At 67.2% G+C, this 16,299-nt stretch overlaps 1 protein-coding gene across 4 annotated transcripts in view; it reads right to left on the bottom strand.

The window, feature by feature from the left end:
• Positions 1–408: 408 nt before the first annotated feature.
• CACNA2D2 (calcium voltage-gated channel auxiliary subunit alpha2delta 2) overlaps positions 409–16,299 on the bottom strand; it is an 85,563-nt gene continuing 69,672 nt past the window's right edge. The window contains exons 6-38 of one of the 4 annotated variants that reach the window (XM_008155324.3): positions 14,646–14,777; positions 14,445–14,502; positions 13,708–13,758; positions 13,466–13,565; positions 13,223–13,381; positions 12,935–13,042; positions 12,760–12,838; positions 12,115–12,164; positions 11,851–11,940; positions 11,598–11,669; positions 11,368–11,442; positions 10,212–10,286; positions 10,063–10,134; positions 9,910–9,981; positions 9,755–9,816; positions 8,888–8,964; positions 7,928–7,948; positions 5,486–5,546; positions 3,656–3,753; positions 3,388–3,478; positions 3,237–3,299; positions 2,990–3,093; positions 2,676–2,774; positions 2,487–2,575; positions 2,267–2,314; positions 2,005–2,076; positions 1,760–1,912; positions 1,567–1,619; positions 1,415–1,470; positions 1,154–1,280; positions 835–944; positions 645–727; positions 409–552 (exon numbers count right to left, since the gene is read on the bottom strand). In XM_008155324.3, the coding sequence (XP_008153546.1) occupies positions 409–552; positions 645–727; positions 835–944; positions 1,154–1,280; positions 1,415–1,470; positions 1,567–1,619; positions 1,760–1,912; positions 2,005–2,076; positions 2,267–2,314; positions 2,487–2,575; positions 2,676–2,774; positions 2,990–3,093; positions 3,237–3,299; positions 3,388–3,478; positions 3,656–3,753; positions 5,486–5,546; positions 7,928–7,948; positions 8,888–8,964; positions 9,755–9,816; positions 9,910–9,981; positions 10,063–10,134; positions 10,212–10,286; positions 11,368–11,442; positions 11,598–11,669; positions 11,851–11,940; positions 12,115–12,164; positions 12,760–12,838; positions 12,935–13,042; positions 13,223–13,381; positions 13,466–13,565; positions 13,708–13,758; positions 14,445–14,502; positions 14,646–14,777 (2,804 nt within the window). Of the gene's footprint in view, positions 553–644; positions 735–834; positions 945–1,153; positions 1,281–1,414; positions 1,471–1,566; positions 1,620–1,759; positions 1,913–2,004; positions 2,077–2,266; positions 2,318–2,486; positions 2,576–2,675; positions 2,775–2,989; positions 3,094–3,236; positions 3,300–3,387; positions 3,479–3,655; positions 3,754–5,485; positions 5,547–7,927; positions 7,949–8,887; positions 8,965–9,754; positions 9,817–9,909; positions 9,982–10,062; positions 10,135–10,211; positions 10,287–11,367; positions 11,443–11,597; positions 11,670–11,850; positions 11,941–12,114; positions 12,165–12,759; positions 12,839–12,934; positions 13,043–13,222; positions 13,382–13,465; positions 13,566–13,707; positions 13,759–14,444; positions 14,503–14,645; positions 14,778–16,299 lie in introns of all 4 variants that reach the window. The other 3 variants (XM_054729607.1, XM_008155334.3, XM_028132661.2) reach the window with 3 other exon arrangements.

A 16,299-nucleotide genomic window follows, 5' to 3' on the forward strand; every position in this document is an offset into this window, starting at 1 on the left:
TGGCCCAGGACCTCTCCTGCCAGGCCTGATGCTGGGATGCACAGGGCTCCACTGTCCCCAGGGAACCCACTTGGTCCCAGGCGGGGTAGCAGGGCCAGGTTGGAGCAGTTCCGTGGGGCAGGGTGGGCAGTGGGGCCTGGTTTGGCACCAGTACTGTGGCTTCCCTGTCCCAACCCTGGGGGTGGGTAAGTCCAGCGGGAATGGGGGTCCGGAGACACGGACAGTTCGCAGCAGATGTGCCTGGGCGCCAAAGACCTGCAGCGCCCTCCTGTGGGCACCCCTGCCCCCCGCCAAGGCTAAGCCTTAGGGGCCTGGGGCGCCGAGTCCTTCAGTGAGATGGGGTGGGGATCTAAGGTGGAGGGGGGAGCGGGGAATGCGGGAGGCCTGGGGGGAGCGGGCGGGGGCTGCTCAGAGGCGGCGCGAGGTGTGGGCGTGGACTTGATGAGCCTGCGGCCCGGGAGGCAGGCCCAGGAGGAGCAGCAGCTGCAGGGAGACCAGGACGCCCAGCGACGGCGGGAAGGAGGCTCCGCGGCCGCAGTCTGAGGTATCTTCCTGCAGAGGCACGAGGAGCCGGTCAGCCCGGCAGCCGGGGCCGCGCAGTCCCGGGCGGAGAGCGAGCGTCCAGTCCACCATCCCCTACTCACTGTCGCGTTGTAGTCGAAGCAGATGTGCGGGCCCCTCCGGTACCGCGGTCTCTGCACCAGCTCGCACTGCTCCGGGCCGTCCGCTGGGCATGGGTGGGGAGTCAAGGAGGCGGCCAAGGCGGCGTGGGGGGGTGCGGGCGCGAGGGGAGCGGGGACGGGGAGGGGTGGGGGCGCGGCGGGGGCAGGATACAGTGCGTCTCCTTCTGCAGCAGCCGGCCGGCCTCACACTGGCTGCACAGCGGCTTCTCCGCCACCACGAAGAGCAGGTTGGTGTTGCTCAGTCTCTGCGCGTGGAACAGCCTGGAGGCAGCACAGGAAGGCGGGGCGTAGAGGCTGGCCCCGCCCCACCCATAGACCACGCCCATAACCAAACCACGCCCCAAACAGACCCCGCCCTCAGCCCGCCCACGCCCCTAAAAGGCCCCGCCCCCAACAGGCCCCCGCCAGACCCCTCCCACAGACCACGCCCCCAACCCGGCCCGCCCCGCCCCTCCCGGCCGCCCCAGCACCTGGAGCAGTTGCCGCAGTCGATGATGGCGTTGTAGGAGGCGTTCACCGGCCCGAAGTAGTACTGCGTCTGCTTCACCACGCAGCTGCTCTCGCGCGCCTCGGGGCTGCCCTCGGCCTCGGCGGGATCTGCGCGGCGGGAGCCTCAGCCACAGCGCAGCCCTCCACCCCCGCGCCCTTTGGGGCCCCGGCTGCTCTCCGCCGCGCTGGGTCCCGACCCCGCCCTCCCTCGCGGAGAGGGGCTTGGAGGAGGGGACTCCTACCAGCTTGGAACCAGCTGTGGTAGATGAGGCCGTAGAGAAGCTGCTGGAACAAGGACCTGCAGGGCCGGGTCACCAAGGGGGCGTGGTCAGCGGAGCCAGGGCCCCGCCCCCTTCCCTGGAGCCCTCCCAACCCCGGGCCCTGGAGGACTCACCAGGCCGCCGCCGAGGTCCACCAGGCCAGGTTCAGGAAGTCTGCGATGGTGGGCTGCAGGGAGAGGCACGCTGCACTGCTGCCCGGACCGGGTCACCCCCGCTCGCTCTCAGAGGGAGGGGGTCACCTTTCGGCAGGCCTCCCAGCCCCCCCCCCCCACCTCCGGCTCCAGGCCAGGCCTTGCTGGGGCTCACCACAAAGACGCCCCGGGGAGCAGCGCCCAGGTTGCCTGGCGGCTGTGGGGCACAGGCGGCCTGGTAGTCGAAGGACTCCTTGCGGGCGTAGAAGGAGTTGTTGTAGAGCGCCAGCATCAGGTTGGCGTCCACCTCGCTGAAGAACCTGCCCACCTGGGCGGAGAGGGAACCAGTCACAGGGCTGGCACCCCCCCTCCCCCAGGCTCAGACCCGGCCCCTCCTTCTGTCCTCTCCCTGACCCTCACCTGGTCCCACTGGTGGTTCTGGTTCGACAGCACCAGGAATCCCCCGTCATCAATGAGGACACAGAGCAGGTCCTAGAAGGGGGAGGGGGGAAGATGGAGAGGGGCTTGGGCCCAGACCTTCCTCCCCAGACCCTGGCCCTCTGCTGGTTGCTGCAGGGGCACCGCCCCCCCCCTCCCGCCGCCGTTCTGGTACAGCTGTGAGGTCAGGGCGGGGAGGGCCTAGGAGTTGGGGGTGGGAATAAGAAGTCCAGGGCACACCCACCTCATTGTTAACCTCGCAGTCCATCTCACAGTGGGTGCTGGGGCCACACTGCTGGGCAGAGAGCAAGGACTGTAAGGGGTCCACCCGTCTCCCCCTCCCAGCACCCTCCACCCCTGGGGTCCCCAGGCTCCGGAGACACTGAGTGGGGGGACTGGTAGGAGTTCCCGGGGCTCCAGAATGGGAGCTGCTGGGCTTCCGGCCCCCACTCCTGCCCAAGTACCTTCTGAGGCTGGTCCTGGTGGGTACGGTTGCTGGCCAGCACCTTGAACTTCTCAGCCCAGGCCTCTAGATCCAGCTTAACACCCACCACTGGGGGGAGAGCAAGGGCCATCAGTGCCTGCCCGCCTGCCTGCCTGGGCAGCACCCCGCCCGCCGTGGGCCCCTCCCGGCTCCCGCCGTGGGCACCCACCTGCTGGTCTCAGGGTGCGTCCGCCCAGACTGAACTCCACGGCGGTGCTGACCAGGATGCCCACCGTGTCGTTCTCCAGCTCCAGAGGCCTCAGCAGGGCTGGGCGAGGCAGTCGGGAGTGCGGGATACGGTAGGTAAGCACTGAGCACCCAGCACCCAGGGCAGTGTTCCGCATAGCCCCGCCCTCTCCTCATCCCCCCGTCGCCCATCTCTGCCTGCTCGTGTCTGGGAGGGGCCTCCCTGTGCCCCGCCCGGAGGAGCACACAGGGGGGCTCAGCTCCCGGCTGCTGTGACTGGGGGTGGGGGACACGCACCCTCCTGGTGTGGGGGCCTGAAGACGTAGCCGCGGTTATCCAGGCTGCGGCGGTAGAAACTCGCATTGAAGGGCTCCGGGTTCTCTGTCCAATCTTCAGCCGCCCTGGTCACCCAAGAAGGCAGAGGTTGGTGGGAGGGTGGCTCATGGGGGGCAGCGGTCTCACAGGTGCCCAGGCCTCTGGGCGGCAGGACAGAAGCGGGGTCCCAGGCAAGGGCAGGGTGTCGGCTATGGGCGAGGCCACTTACTTGTTGGGGAACACTCGGGTGATGCCGCCGTCAGTGGCAGCGAACACGGCCAGGAGACTGTACCTGGGGGCAGCGGGGCGGTGAGGGCACAGCTGCCTCCCGCGGCCCATCCCGGCCTCCCGCCCCCACAGCCCCCGCGGGCGGCGCCTACGTGTTGAGATCCTGGTCCCGCCACACGCGCTCCACCAGCTGCTGGGTGATGCCGGTGTCCAAGATCAGGTTGTGCAGAAGGAAGTTGTTGCCTGAAACGGGAGGGCAGGGGCGGGGGCAGCTTTTCATGGCTCCCCGCCCACGGACGCCCCTCCCCTCAAGGCTCGAATGGGAGCCTTCCCGTGCCCTGGCCCGCCGTGCCCTTGGCTTGGGCCTGCATATTCCACACCTGCCGGTTCCGGCTCCCGGGCCGCCCCATCGGCACTCACACTGCTTGGAGTCTGGAGTCACTTTCTCCATGAGCTCGATGAAGTTTTTCAGGAACTCGGTGTTGTTGTCGGAGGCGTTCAGGTCCTTGCAATACTCTCTGGGGGTAGAGGGGGGGCAAGAGGAGTGGGCTTGGGGGGCTGGGCAGGGCAGAGGGTCGAAGCTTCCCGACAGGTCTTCCTGGTCATTGGCTGGTGAGCCAGGCCTCCGGGCGGGCAGGTGTATTCTTACAGGCTGCAGCCGCTCCGGGCCTGGTGGGCTCCCGGGTCTGGGGAGGGGCGGAGCCGACAGAATGAGGGTCTACTTCCTCCATTCTGGAAGGTTCTCGCTCCGGGACATGGCCCCGCAGAGCCTCCCACCTCTCCTGCGTATCTGGACCCGGATGGAGCACGGAGAGGCCCTCCGGCGGCTCGCCCACCTGCGTGCTGTCCTGGCCCGTGAGCACCAGCGGGTGGTCCCAGCATCACCCTGCGCTTCCTGGCTGCGCCTCGGGCAGCTCCCCCCGGCTCCCTGAGCTTGTTTCTAACTGCAGCAGCGTGGACAGGCCCTCTCAGGGCCCGGGGGCGGGGGGGGGGGCTGCGGGGCATGCGGCCTGTTTAGGCTCCGCTCCCCAGAAGTCCGGTGAGGAGCCGTTTCTCCTGCCCAGGTCCTGCTCCCAGCCCTGCCTCAGAGACCTCCCTCCCCGCTGGCCGCACGGCAGCCGTGTGCTGGGAGCTTTAAAGTGGCTGCTTCCCGGGCCCTGCTGGGGCCACAGCGTGGTGAGGGCACCGGGCCCGGGTCTCAGCCCCCCGCCGTGCACAGCTTCCACTCCGGTGTAGAGGCCACGCCTGACGTTCCCCGAGTGACAGCCTGAGCTGCGTGCCCCTGCACCCCCATGTGCGTTTCTGTTTGTGGGTTACATTGTTCACTCACCCAGCACGTATTTATCGAGCTCTCCCGAGCCAAAGACACAGGTGACAGAAACAGACACAGTCCCTGTCCTCAAAGAGCTCCCTGCGGGTCACACGGGCCTTTCACACGTTTCCACAGTGGCCGCTGCCCACAGCCACCCACAGCTACCAGGCTCTTACAGACACCCAGCGACTCACAACACCAACACGCAGCTACCGGGTCCGAGAAATGCGCGGGTGCATGCGCGCACGTGCACACACGAGGTTAGGCGTGTCCAGAGCCCGACGTGGTGCCCGAGGGTCCCCGGGTCTCTTAGCGGCACCCACCTGCCCTCCTCCAGAGCCCGGGTCGCAGGGGAGGGTGTTACCACCCGGGGCCCCCTGGCGCCTTCAGATGTGGGCCACAGGCGGGGGTGCCCCCAGGATGTGTGTGCATGCTGAGCGCACTCGAGGGGGGGTCCAGGCCTGACCCCTCACTGGCCCTCAAAGCCCCCGTCCCCTCTTCCGCCCTGTCCTCCAGAGCCACCGCACCTAGACTCGACGGGGCTCTGGCTGGCTCGTCCTCAGACCCACACAAACACTGACTGACACAGGACAAGGACGGGGTGCGGGGCGGGGCGGGGGAGGCACCGCAAACCAGAGCAGCAGCTGCCCGGCCAGCCCGGGGCACAGAGGACTCCTTCTGGTTGCCTGAGGGGGAGGGAAGGTGGGCAGAGGGTCCGGAGCCTCCGCGCCAGGCCTGCCGGGAGGGGAGCAGGGCAGCCGGCACTGCTGCCTGGTTCAGCTACATGACCCGGGTATGCACGTGGCGCACATACGGGGCTATGCATGGGGGGGGGGGAGGGGGTGACACTGCACAGGACACAGACACACACAGCTCCAGGCAGCAGTGCAGGGGGCGGGCCAGGGGAGGACACCTCAGCAAGGCCACACGCAAGCTACCTGGGAGCAATGAACACATGTCCTTCAGACTCAAAGCTGCTGGGGAGCAGGAACTCAAAATCTGCAACAGAAACGGGGGTTATCCGGCGGGGGCTGGGGAGGCGGGAGGCCAGGGGGCTCAGAGCTCAAGGGGCTGGAGGGACAGGGCGGGGGTGGTGGCTTCAGGGAGGGGGAGACTCTAGCAAAGAGGGAACCCGCCACGTCCATGTTCAAGTTCGAGCCAGAGAGAAAGGGTGGGGGGGGAGGGTGGAGCCTGTGGAGACCACAGCATCGCAGGAGGGCAGTTATAGCCAATATGTTGCCCGGGCCCGGTCCTCTGTCGGCAGCGAGTCCCTTGGCACGGCTGTATATGCTTCCATACGGCTGTATAGCACATATACACGGACACACACACACATATATATACACGCACTGCTATATATATGCATGGTCTGGGGGCCAGTCTCGCTCTCATCGCATCCGCAATGGAAAAACCGCATGCTGATTCCCTTCGCCCCCAGAGACTCGGGGGGCGGGGAGCTGGCTTTGGCTGCGGACCTGTACCCCTCTTTCTTTGCTGCAGCTGTTTGTGTTTGGGTAGGTCTTGCTTTTGTTCTGTGTCAGGCATCCACATGGCCAAACCGAGGGGGTTTCTCACGGGCACAGACAGTCCAACCAGAGACGGTGTGGGCAGCTGGGGTGGGCTGCAGTGCATTGTGGGGGCTGGCGGTCCTCCCTAGGGTAGGAGCTGGGTGAGGGGAGACCTTGAGGTGCCCGGGAATGTTCCCATGCTGTGGGGGGAGAGCCTAGGGGCTGGGAGGGGACGGGAGGGATGCTTGAATCTACACACCTGCCCTCTTGGGCTGGGAGCATGAGGGGGGGGGAAAGAGGGAAGAGGGGGGTCTCCCCTTTCCTAGGACCTGTGTGGGCTCAGAGCAGGCATGGGGTGCTGGTGAGGGATCCACCAACTGGGCCCGCGCATGCGTGAGTGACATGAGCGTGTGCGCGCATGCCGCTGCCCCCGCGTGGGTTTGTGGGTCATCTGGGACTGGCCACCTGGCTGGGCCTCCTCTGCCCTCAGCCTCTGGGGAGTCCCCCTTGCCAGCCTCACACCCAGATTCCAAACTCTCAGTCACCCCAGGGCTTGGCTTTTGCAGAGGAGGGGTCTTCCCTGTTCCCCAATACTCCCACAATGCACTGCAAGATTCCAGGGAAGGGGACTTGGGGTGCCTGGGGGCTGGGCAGTCACTGGTTGGACTGTTGCTTTCTGATAGGACTGGGAGGCAGGGTTTGGACACAAGCCGAGAGGGCAGGGGCGGGGAGGAGAGGGGGAGGAGAAAGAGAAAGGGGGAGGGAGCAGGAAGGGAGCTGTGCTATGGCTGTCACTGTGACCAGGCCCTGCAGTTCTGGGGTCCCTGGGAGGGGTGCAGAAGGGGAGAAAAGACAACTCAAACCAGTGGGAGTGGGGCCTGTCCCTCGCCCCCACCCTGGCTCGCGGGGGCAGCTGTATTCGCCTTGCAGGACTAGGGCTTCCAGGCCCTGTGGACCGAGGACGGGGCCTCCTCTCTGCCCAGGGCCGTCCCTGGCGTGTGCTCCCCCCTCGTTCTCACCAGGCCCTCGCGTTCACTTCCTTCCTTTCCGGGAGTCTGGCCTGGGCGCCTCTGAGCGCAGACCCTGCTCTTCACATCCAGCCGCATCCCCTCCAAGCTCCTCTGCTGGCCCGTGTGGTCCAGACAGACGCCCCCCGCTTCCCCGGCCGGGCGCGCAGTCCGGAGTCTGCCCTCACTGCACACCTGCTCCAGCCTGCCCACCTCCCCGGGCCAGAGAGCACCCAGCGCAGGGCTGGGCGGTGGCCTGAGCCACGGCTCTGGGTTTCAGCACCCTGGCCAGCGCCCATGATGGTCGGGGCTGCCTTGCTCTCCAGGTGGCCTGGCTGCTGGCCCGTCCTGCCCGCCTGCCTCAGGGTCAGGGCTGGAGGCTTCCAGAGCCTCCGTCTCCCGCCTCTGCAGTCAGCGCCAGCGAGAGAGGAAGAGCTATCCCGAGGAAGCTTCGAGTGGCTGGCCCTTCCCGCGAGCCTCACACAGTCCCTCTGAGCACTGATCTGCCCCCTGCGCTGCTGGGTGGGGGGTGGTGCAGAGGCATCCAGCCCTGTCCCCACTGTTGAGTTGCCTTGGAGGGACAGAGAAGGGGGGCGGGGCCTGCCCAGGGGGAGCCAGGAGAGGGGAGGGGGCCTGAGCTCTCAGAAGACGCTGGAGAACCGCCCTGCAGGTAAGGCCAGGGACGGGGCCACTGGCTCTAGTAGGGATCCGAGGAAAGGCAAGAACTGGAGGAGCCAAGGGGATGCTGGGAGGGGGCCCTGGAGAGCAGGGGTGTGGCCGGTCCTGGGCAGGGAGGGGGGCAAGCAGGGCCGTGAGGGCGGGTGGGGTGGGGAGAGGGGGGTGCACTGGTTCTGAATATACTTGCCCTTCAGTTTGCTGATTGGCACTGGGACAGTCCACCAAGAGAGAAAGCGAGGAAAACAAAACAACACAAACACAAAAACAAACGAAAAGGGGGAGGGGAAGGGGGGGGGCACAAACAATATTTTATTCAATGGCTGTTTGAATGAAAATATTGTGTCTTATCATCATACCGAAAGGAAGCTTCTTGCAAAAAACGACATGAGAGAGAAAGAGAGAGCGAGGAAACTCAAAGGAGATGAGCCCCAGTGGGCCAGGCAGGTGGGGAGCGCCCGAGGGGGCCGGAGCCCCAGCCTCCCTCCCCGTGACCTCGGTGGTGGGCAGGCGGGGCCACAGGCTCCGGGAGGCCCAGGGTGGGTGGGACATGCAGGGGTGAGCCACAGGCAGAGAGTGGGAGAGGGAGGGAGTGAGCAGAAAGGGAGGGAAGAGGGGGGATAGAGAAGGTGGGGGTAAGGGAGGGGAAAGAGAAGGAAGGAGGGAAGGAAGGAACGAGGGAGAGAGGGAGGGAGAAAGAAGATGAGGAGGAAGGTGAGGGAGGATGAGTTGGGGGAGCAGCAGAGGGGCGAGGGGGGAGACCCGGGGGTGGCGCCCGGGGGTGAGAGCTGCGGGGAGAAGAAGGGGGTGGAGGAGCATGTCCTCCAGGAATGCACCCCAGGGGGGTACAGGGCGGGGGGCGGGCAGGCCAAGGAGGGAAGACACGGAGTAGGAGAAACCAAAAACAGAACCTCAACGGAAGCCATGAGAGAATGGTCTGGAACCGAATCTGAGAAAAGGCAGGCATGCAGATTCCAACAGACTTTCGGGCGGTGCCCAGCCCTCGGGCGCCTGGGGCAGGCAGACTGGGCAGGAGGGGGCGCCTGGCTGCAGGCAGCTGGCTACGCTGCCCGAGGCCGGCCAGGGTGCCAGGGTGCCAGGGTGCGGGCGGAGGCGGGGTGCAGGGCACAGGCAGGGGCTGGCCACTTACACTTGACCTGCAGGATCTGGTCGCTGAGGTTGGCTTGGAGGTAGAAGGTGCTGTACGGGGGGAGCACGAGCCCCAGGCTGCGGGGAGCGAGGGCGCAGGTCACTGCCGGGGAGAGGCGGGCGCCTCGGCACCCCCGCCCACGGCCTGGGAGCCGGTGGAGACCCAGGCGGAGGCCTCCCCTCCCCTGACCCCAGGGACAGCTTTCCCTGGTTAGCGGTGGGAGAGTCGTGGCCTCGGGGCCTGGACCCTCCACTCCCCACCTTCTCCTCGAGGCCTCAGGACTTCTAGCCCCAAAGCTGATTTCCACCCCACCCTTCACGCCCAGCAGCCTCCCCCAACATACCAACTGCCCCGCCGGCCTCCTCCATCTGCCAGCAGCAAGCTCACCAGGGGCTGAACACTGCCAGTGAGCCAGGCTGGGGCGCTGCTGGGGGAGGAGGGTCCGCAGCCCCCAGAGACTCGGGCCACCGAGAGCCGCTGAAAGCAGGGCCGGCACTAACGTGGGGGGCAGCTCAGGCCGCTATGGGGTGTGAATGAGACGGGGACCCTGCCTGCCTGCCCCACAGGGACCTGGCCGGGCTGAGAGCAGGCCCGTGAATTGCTGAGGGAGACACCTGGGTGTAGACAGCAGGGCACCATCCAGGCGGGGGGTAGGGGGGTTGGGAGGTGCCGCGGAGAAGCGGCAGATGCACCGCTGGTGTGTCCCGTGTTCCCAGAACGGGGCGCCTGCTCCTGAAGGGTGGGCGGGAGGCCCCTGGGGGCTGAGCGTCATGGGGGGGAAGTGAGGGCCCGGCTGCAGGCGCCCCACGGCACACGGGTGTGGGGCCCCCCGCCCTCCCCTGCCGGCCCCACCGTGGCCCCACTCACCTGTAGTTGGTGCTCCTTATGGGCACCCAGGTGTAGTTCCGCATCACCTCATCGATGTACCGCTGGGAGGAGAGGCGGGGTCAGGGACCTGGGCCGGCAGGCGGGGGGGGGGGGGGCCTGTCCGCCCGCCGCTGTCCCTCTCCACCACCTCTCACCTCGTCCAGGGACTTGACCAGCGTCCTGATCTGCTTGTGGCCCTTGTTGCCGTCGATCATGCTCCGACGGATCTGCAAGAGCCAGAGACGGGAGGGTGGGGCCCTGCCTCCCTCCGCTCCGGGGGCCGCACCCCTGCTCCCCTCCTGCCTCACCTCCTCCTTGTTCTCATCTTCCAGCTCTGCGTCCAGGAAGTCCAGGGTCACAGGCTCCCGGAAGTTGGTGGTCTGGGAGAGGCAGGGCAGGCGGTCAGAGGCCCCATCGCACAGGGCCCCCCTGCCTCCAGGCCACTCGCATGGCTTACCTGGGGCTTGAGGTTGGGGTGCAGCAACACATAGCCGTTCAAGTCAATGGCAAACACGTAGCCGTTGGCTCCAAGCTGGGGGTGTAAGTTGGGGGGGTGGAGGCTCAGGGCCTGGAGGGCTGGGCAGGGGTTCCCTGGGCTCTAGAGCTTTTCCTTATCCTGCCTTCCATGCCGCCGAGGGGTGCCATCTGCCTGCCTGGGCCGGGCCCCCACACGCCACGGGGCGCCAAGCCTGCTTCTCAGGCCCAGCCCAGCAGGCTGCTGACCAGCTCCGTGGGACCACCACTCATCTGGCAGCCTGGGCTCCTCCCACCCCTGGTTCTAATGGAGCTGTCAATCAGCGGTGGCCCCACCCCCACTGGCCCCACCCCACTCCTGCCTCCTCCTGGTGCCCATCTCAGGAGAGCACAGGGGAGGAGCGGACCCTGGATCCCACAGGCCTGGGGCTCCCTCCTGGACCCACACTCACCTCTCAGCAGTTTGGTCTCAGCACTTGGAGCCCGTGACATGGGGCCTGCGTGTGGCTCAGGTTTAAGGATGCGTCACACAACCGAGACCTGAACTCCCCTTGCCACAGGCCCTGGGCCAGCCACAGGGCTCCTGCCCCTCCCCTGGCTTAGGGTTCTGTTTTTCACGTTCAGGCCTTTGTCCAGAGAATTCCCTCCTCTTCCCCGCCTTTCTGCCCGGGCCACGCCTGCCATGTGATGGCCCAGGAGGCCTCAGACTAAGCCCCCGGGCCACTGCCTGTTCATATCTTGCTGCCGGCTCGGATGGCTCTGACACGTTGAAATGATTGAAAAGACCGAAAGCACAATTCTGCTTCATGATGTGCGGGAACTATCAGCTCACGTTTCCGTGTCCGAAAACCAGTCTCGAGGGAACACGCCACGCCCGTTTGCTTTGTCTGTGGCCTGTCCCCATGGAGCCGCAGAATGGAGTAGGAATGTGCGTACTGAGGCTGGGGGGGCCCCAAGCAGTCACGGTCTGGCCCTTGCCCCAGCTCTAGGCCCAAGGTCACCTCCTCCGAAAGCCATCCCTGATTGCCTGCACTCAGAGGTCTCCCCGGGGTGTTCTGATCGCCACCAGCCTCCTCTGCAGGGCCCGGCCGTGTCCCCAAGGGAGGCAGAGCGGGGCGAACGTGCAGGCCGACACTCACCGTGTAGTTGGGAGTCAGCCTCTTGATGTCATTCAGCGCCACATCGATACCCATCACGCCCAGGATCAGCTGGTTCTGGGAGCAGAGGCGGGGGTCTGTCACGGGCTCCATCCCACGGGGAGCCCCCTGCCCGCCCCACGCCCAAGGCTTCAAGCGGCTCTCACAAGCGGTCCGATTGGCAGGCCTACCAATCCCTCCTCCATGCCAGCCCTCCCCGGGCACGCCCTCACCTTCTTCTCCCCAGGGCCATCCTGCGTCAGGTTGAACACCGGGAGGGTCCCCGTCACCACCAGCCCCAGCCCCTGCAGGGAGAGCGGATGTCGGTCTGTGGCCAGCCAGGCCCCGCCCCGTGTCAGAGCAGAGGAACAGCGGCCTTTTTGCTCCTCTGCTTGGTCTCCCCCATGACGGGGCCCTCAAGGGACAGGACCCTGTGGGCACACGGGGGGGGGGGGGGAGGTCGCCAGCCCCACCCCAGAGCCTCACCAGCGCGTCCTCGTACACGTTGGTCCACTGCACCTGCTTGGCCTCCTTGCCCGCCAGCACCATGGGCCTGCCCAGTACGTCTAGATATTCCTGGGGAAGGGACGGCGGGCAGGGGTCACGGGGTCCCTCCCACTGTCCCTTCCCTGTTCCGCCTCCCCATGCAGCATCAGGCCACCAGGGGGCGCGCTCACCCCACAGCAGCTCATCACAGGCGCCGTCCCCCTGCGAGCAAGGGGCTGGGCGGAGGGGGCCCCACCGGCTCACCTGGGTGTTGATGCGGATGGCGCCGATGGAAGGGATCTCAAAATAGTAACCTGTGAGGGAAGGTGAGGCAGAGGGGCACGGGGGGCGCTCAGGACCCACAGCCGGGGGCCTGTGCCCTGGGGTGTGCCTGCAGCCCCCACCTGTCCCTCAGGCTCCCACTCCTTTGGGGGTCACTTCCCCTGAATCATGTCTCGTCAATGCTCCCTGCCATCGCCCTGCCAACGGGAGGAACCCAGGGGAGGGGCTGTGAGTGCAGGGGTGTCAGGAAGGGGGGTAAGAGCTGGGGTGGCAGAGGAGCCGAGGCCTGAAGTTCCTCATTCTAGGCCGACAGTGACATTCAGCGTCCACCCAGGGGACAGGCCCACATGCACGGAGAGACAGACGGACCAGCAAGCAGACACAGGAGCAGACAAGCTGCGAGACGAGCGGGGCAGCGGGCATTCAGACGGGGGGGCAAAAGGACCTCGGGCGATGGACAAGTCAGCCCGACAGGTGGGCAGTCACACGTGTGGGCGGATGCACAGACAGCGGGTGAGCAAGCAGCTGGACCTACGACGGACAGGCGGACCACCGGCCTGCCAGGCGGCGGGCCAGGCGGCGGGACGGGGCGGCGGGCCCGAGTGGCAGGGGTGCCGGCCGAGGTACCTTTGTTGGCGCAGGCCATCCACTGCAGGGGCGTGACGTCATAGTTGTGCTGCCCCACGGAGAAGGTGAACACGCGCACCTGTTCGGGACCCGCGGTCACTGCCCCGCGCCTGCCCCGGTCCCGCGGCGCCCCTCCCGGCCCCGCCTCCCCCGCCCCCCGGGGGCCGGGCCTCACCGTGCGGTTGGGCCAGTTGTACTTCTCAAAGACGTCCTGCACGCGGTCCTCGCCCCCGTCCGTGAACATCATGATCATCTTGTTGCAGTTGGCCCGGCTGATGTTGGACTGGGCGGGAGTGGGGGTGGGGTCAGGGGGCTCTCAGCCCCTCCTGGTGCGGGATGGGCCTCCCTCCCCCGCAGGCCTGACCCGCGGGCCGCGCTGCCGGTGGGGTGCTAACAAGGCCATTCGTCTTGATCTCCCCGGTGTCCCCGCCAGCCCGCCCCGCCCGCCCCCGCCGCGGCTCACGTTCTGCAGCTGGTCGAAGGCGTACTCGAAGCCGGCCTTGTAGCCCGTGGTGCCCTTGGCCACCATGCCCTGCACGGCCTCCTTGAACACCTTCTTGTTGCGCACGTTGGCCTGCACCAGGTGCGTGAAGCAGGACACGGGCTGCGCCTTCTCGTTGAACTGCGGGGACAGCGAGGGGCGTGACGGCACGGCCGGTGCGGGGACCCGCGGCAGCCCCCCCCCCCCCGCCGCCCCGGCACCCACCGAGGCCACGTTCACGTAGTCGTCGTCCGAGAGCGTGTCCAGCATCTCGCACACGGACGTCTTCATGAGCTTCAGGGTCAGGCCGCTGACGCTGCCGCTCCTGGGGAGGTCGCGGGGGAGGGGGGGGGAGGGTGCCGCGTGGGCCTCAGGCGTCCTCCTGCCATCCCTCCCCCACGATGCCCCAGGCAGCAGATTCCAGCCCTCGCCCGCCCCCACCCCACCGGCCAGCATGGCTCACTCACACGTCCACGATGATGACCATGTCCTTGGGGGAGGAGGCCCCCTGGATGTACCTGCCCACGAGAGGCTCCGGTGAGGGCCACCGCATGGGACCGGCGGCTCCCTCCGCCCACCCACACACCGACTCAACCTGTTCTCCTGGGCAGCCCCTGTGTGGGCCCCACGGGGCTCTGGGCGAGGAGGATACCGCGTTTAACAAAACCGTCCTTGCTCATGACATGAGCGACCTGCCCCGCCCTCCTTGCATGGGAGCGACCCCGAGGAGGGGGAGCAGGGGACCCAGAGAGGGGGCTGGAGGCACGGTCCCTGGTCTCGGGGGCCTGTCGTGTTCCCAGCCCAGGACAGCGCCCCAAGGGCAGAGTCCTGGCTGTGCGCAGACTGAACAGGTGGCAGGGACGGGGAAGGTCCTGGCTACTTTCGGGAGAGGCAGAGCGGAGGGGAGGGCTCAGCTGGGCGGGGGGCTGGCCGACCCCACAGAGGACACGTCCCCCCCGGGGAACCTGCACTGTCCCATCCCTCAGTCCCGAGGGGGTGGAGTGCCAGGCCATGGACGGGGCAGAGGCGGCGGGGAGGCCTGCCTGGGTGATGGGATCCATTTTCCAGTGGCAACGATGTGTGAAATGAAAATTGGATAGAGCTGGCTGCGCCCTGCTCGCAGCCTGGATATCGGGAGGGAGGGGCGGGCGGGAGGCGGGGAGCCGAGGGGGTGTCCCTGCCCAGCCCCTCCTCGCTCGCTCACCAGGGTCTCCTTCGGACGTCGTACAGGTCGATTTTCTTGGGGGCTCTCCATGGGGTGGCTGTAGGGGGGGAAGGGGTGAGTGGGTCTGGCAGGGAAGGGCCCGGCCCCGCGTAGGCAGCAGTTGTGGGGTGACCATCCCACCCCACACGCCAGGAGTGGGCGGTGCCGAGCGGACGGGGCGGGGGGCGGGCTGGCACCCACCTGGGTAGTAGCGGGTGACCCCCGTGGCGCTGCCGAAGACCTGCCACAGCAGCGTGGGGTCGCGCCGGCGGTTCTCGGTGAACACCGTCTCCAGGGCCTCGGTCCAGTTGAGCTCGTTGAGGATGACGGTGGCTGCGGGGAGCGGTGGCTGGTGGGACGCGGCTGGGCTGCCCGGCTGCCCCTCACTGACGGCACCCGTGCCCCTGCCCCACGTAGGAAGCCTCACCCGCTCTCTGCCTGCCAGGCTCCCCCTCCCTACGGGGCTGCACCAGCTCCTCCGGGAGGAATTCCTGGCCCTCACCCTCCTGAGCCGCGGCCCAGCCTACCCTTCCGCCGGGCCCTACAGACCGGAGGGCAGCTGTGGCCGGTGGCCCCGGGGAGGGCCGCCCGGCGGCTGGGAGCTGCGGGTCGGACGCCGATCCAGCGTGCTGCCCGCGCTGGCGGCGGGTCCCCCGGGAGCTCACCCACTCAGCATGCACTCGGGGCTGCAGCCACAAGAAAGCAATTAAGGGCTCGATGATGGGGCTGGAATTATTCAGCTATTAAGGTGCCTGATAAGCTGGAAGCCACTCAGCTCCGTGATTAATCAACGGGGCCAGGAGCAGGCGGGCGGGTTCTCGGAGGGGCAGGGGCTGCGCCAGCTCCCGCTCCCGCCCAGACGGCACGCGTGCACACACACACACACACACACACACACACACACACGCACACACACACACACGCACACACACACGCACACGCACAGGCCCGCACTCCCACCAGGCAGACCTGCACCTAAGCTGTCCTTCCAGCCGCGGGTGGGATCCCCTCGCCCCCCAATCGACCTGCCCAGCACCCCGACGGCTGCCAGGGGTTCAGGGACTCACATGTCATCCTGCACCCACGCTGCACCTACAGGCTGACTCCAGTGGGTCCTGTCCTCACAGCCCGCACCCGTGCCCCCCCCTCCCCCAGTGTGCACTCACAGAGCCTGCTGACCCCTCCGCCAGGGAAGGGACTCAGGGGGCCGGAGCAGTGCCCCCCCCGCCCCCGACTCAGGAAGCCCTAAACGTGCCCGTGTGTGTGGCCCGCGGTCTCACGGGGCAGTGCACCCGTCTCTGCCCGTGCGACGAAAACACCCGCGGAGTCGGGCGCTCAGCCCTCCCCGAGGGGAGGCCCCCCACGGCCCCGTCAGAGACCCACCACAAGGGAAGGCCAGAGAGGGCCCTGCTCAGAGCACAGCCCCGAACACGGCTCCGGCGAGCAGGAGCAGAGCTGGGGGTTAAAGACACACGCGCCCCGCTCTGCCCGCAGCCGGCACACCTCCCAGCCCCCTGGGCCCCCCTCCCTCCGCCCGCTCCCTCCCAGAGGCGCCTCTGCGGTGCCTGGTCTGCGCCCCCCCCCCCGCCCCCCGCTGGCCGCAGCTTCCCGTAACTGACCGTAATGGGAAAAGAAAACACATTTCTAGCGTTGGCTGTGCCTACTGAACACTGTGTCATGGTCTTGTTCCTAATTTAGAAACTTAGTGAGTTGAACAATTTCTATTTTTCTCTTTAAGGAAAACAATGAAGTCAGGCTCTTCACACAGTCCCGTCTGTCCTGGGAGAGTCCCCCCCCCCAGCCCCCCTGCCAGGGCCTCAGTTTCCCCATCTGCACAGTGAGAGGCTTAGAGCAG

Source organism: Eptesicus fuscus, chromosome 18 (genome assembly GCF_027574615.1).
Source record: "Eptesicus fuscus isolate TK198812 chromosome 18, DD_ASM_mEF_20220401, whole genome shotgun sequence".
Taxonomy (NCBI): Eukaryota; Metazoa; Chordata; class Mammalia; order Chiroptera; family Vespertilionidae; genus Eptesicus; species Eptesicus fuscus.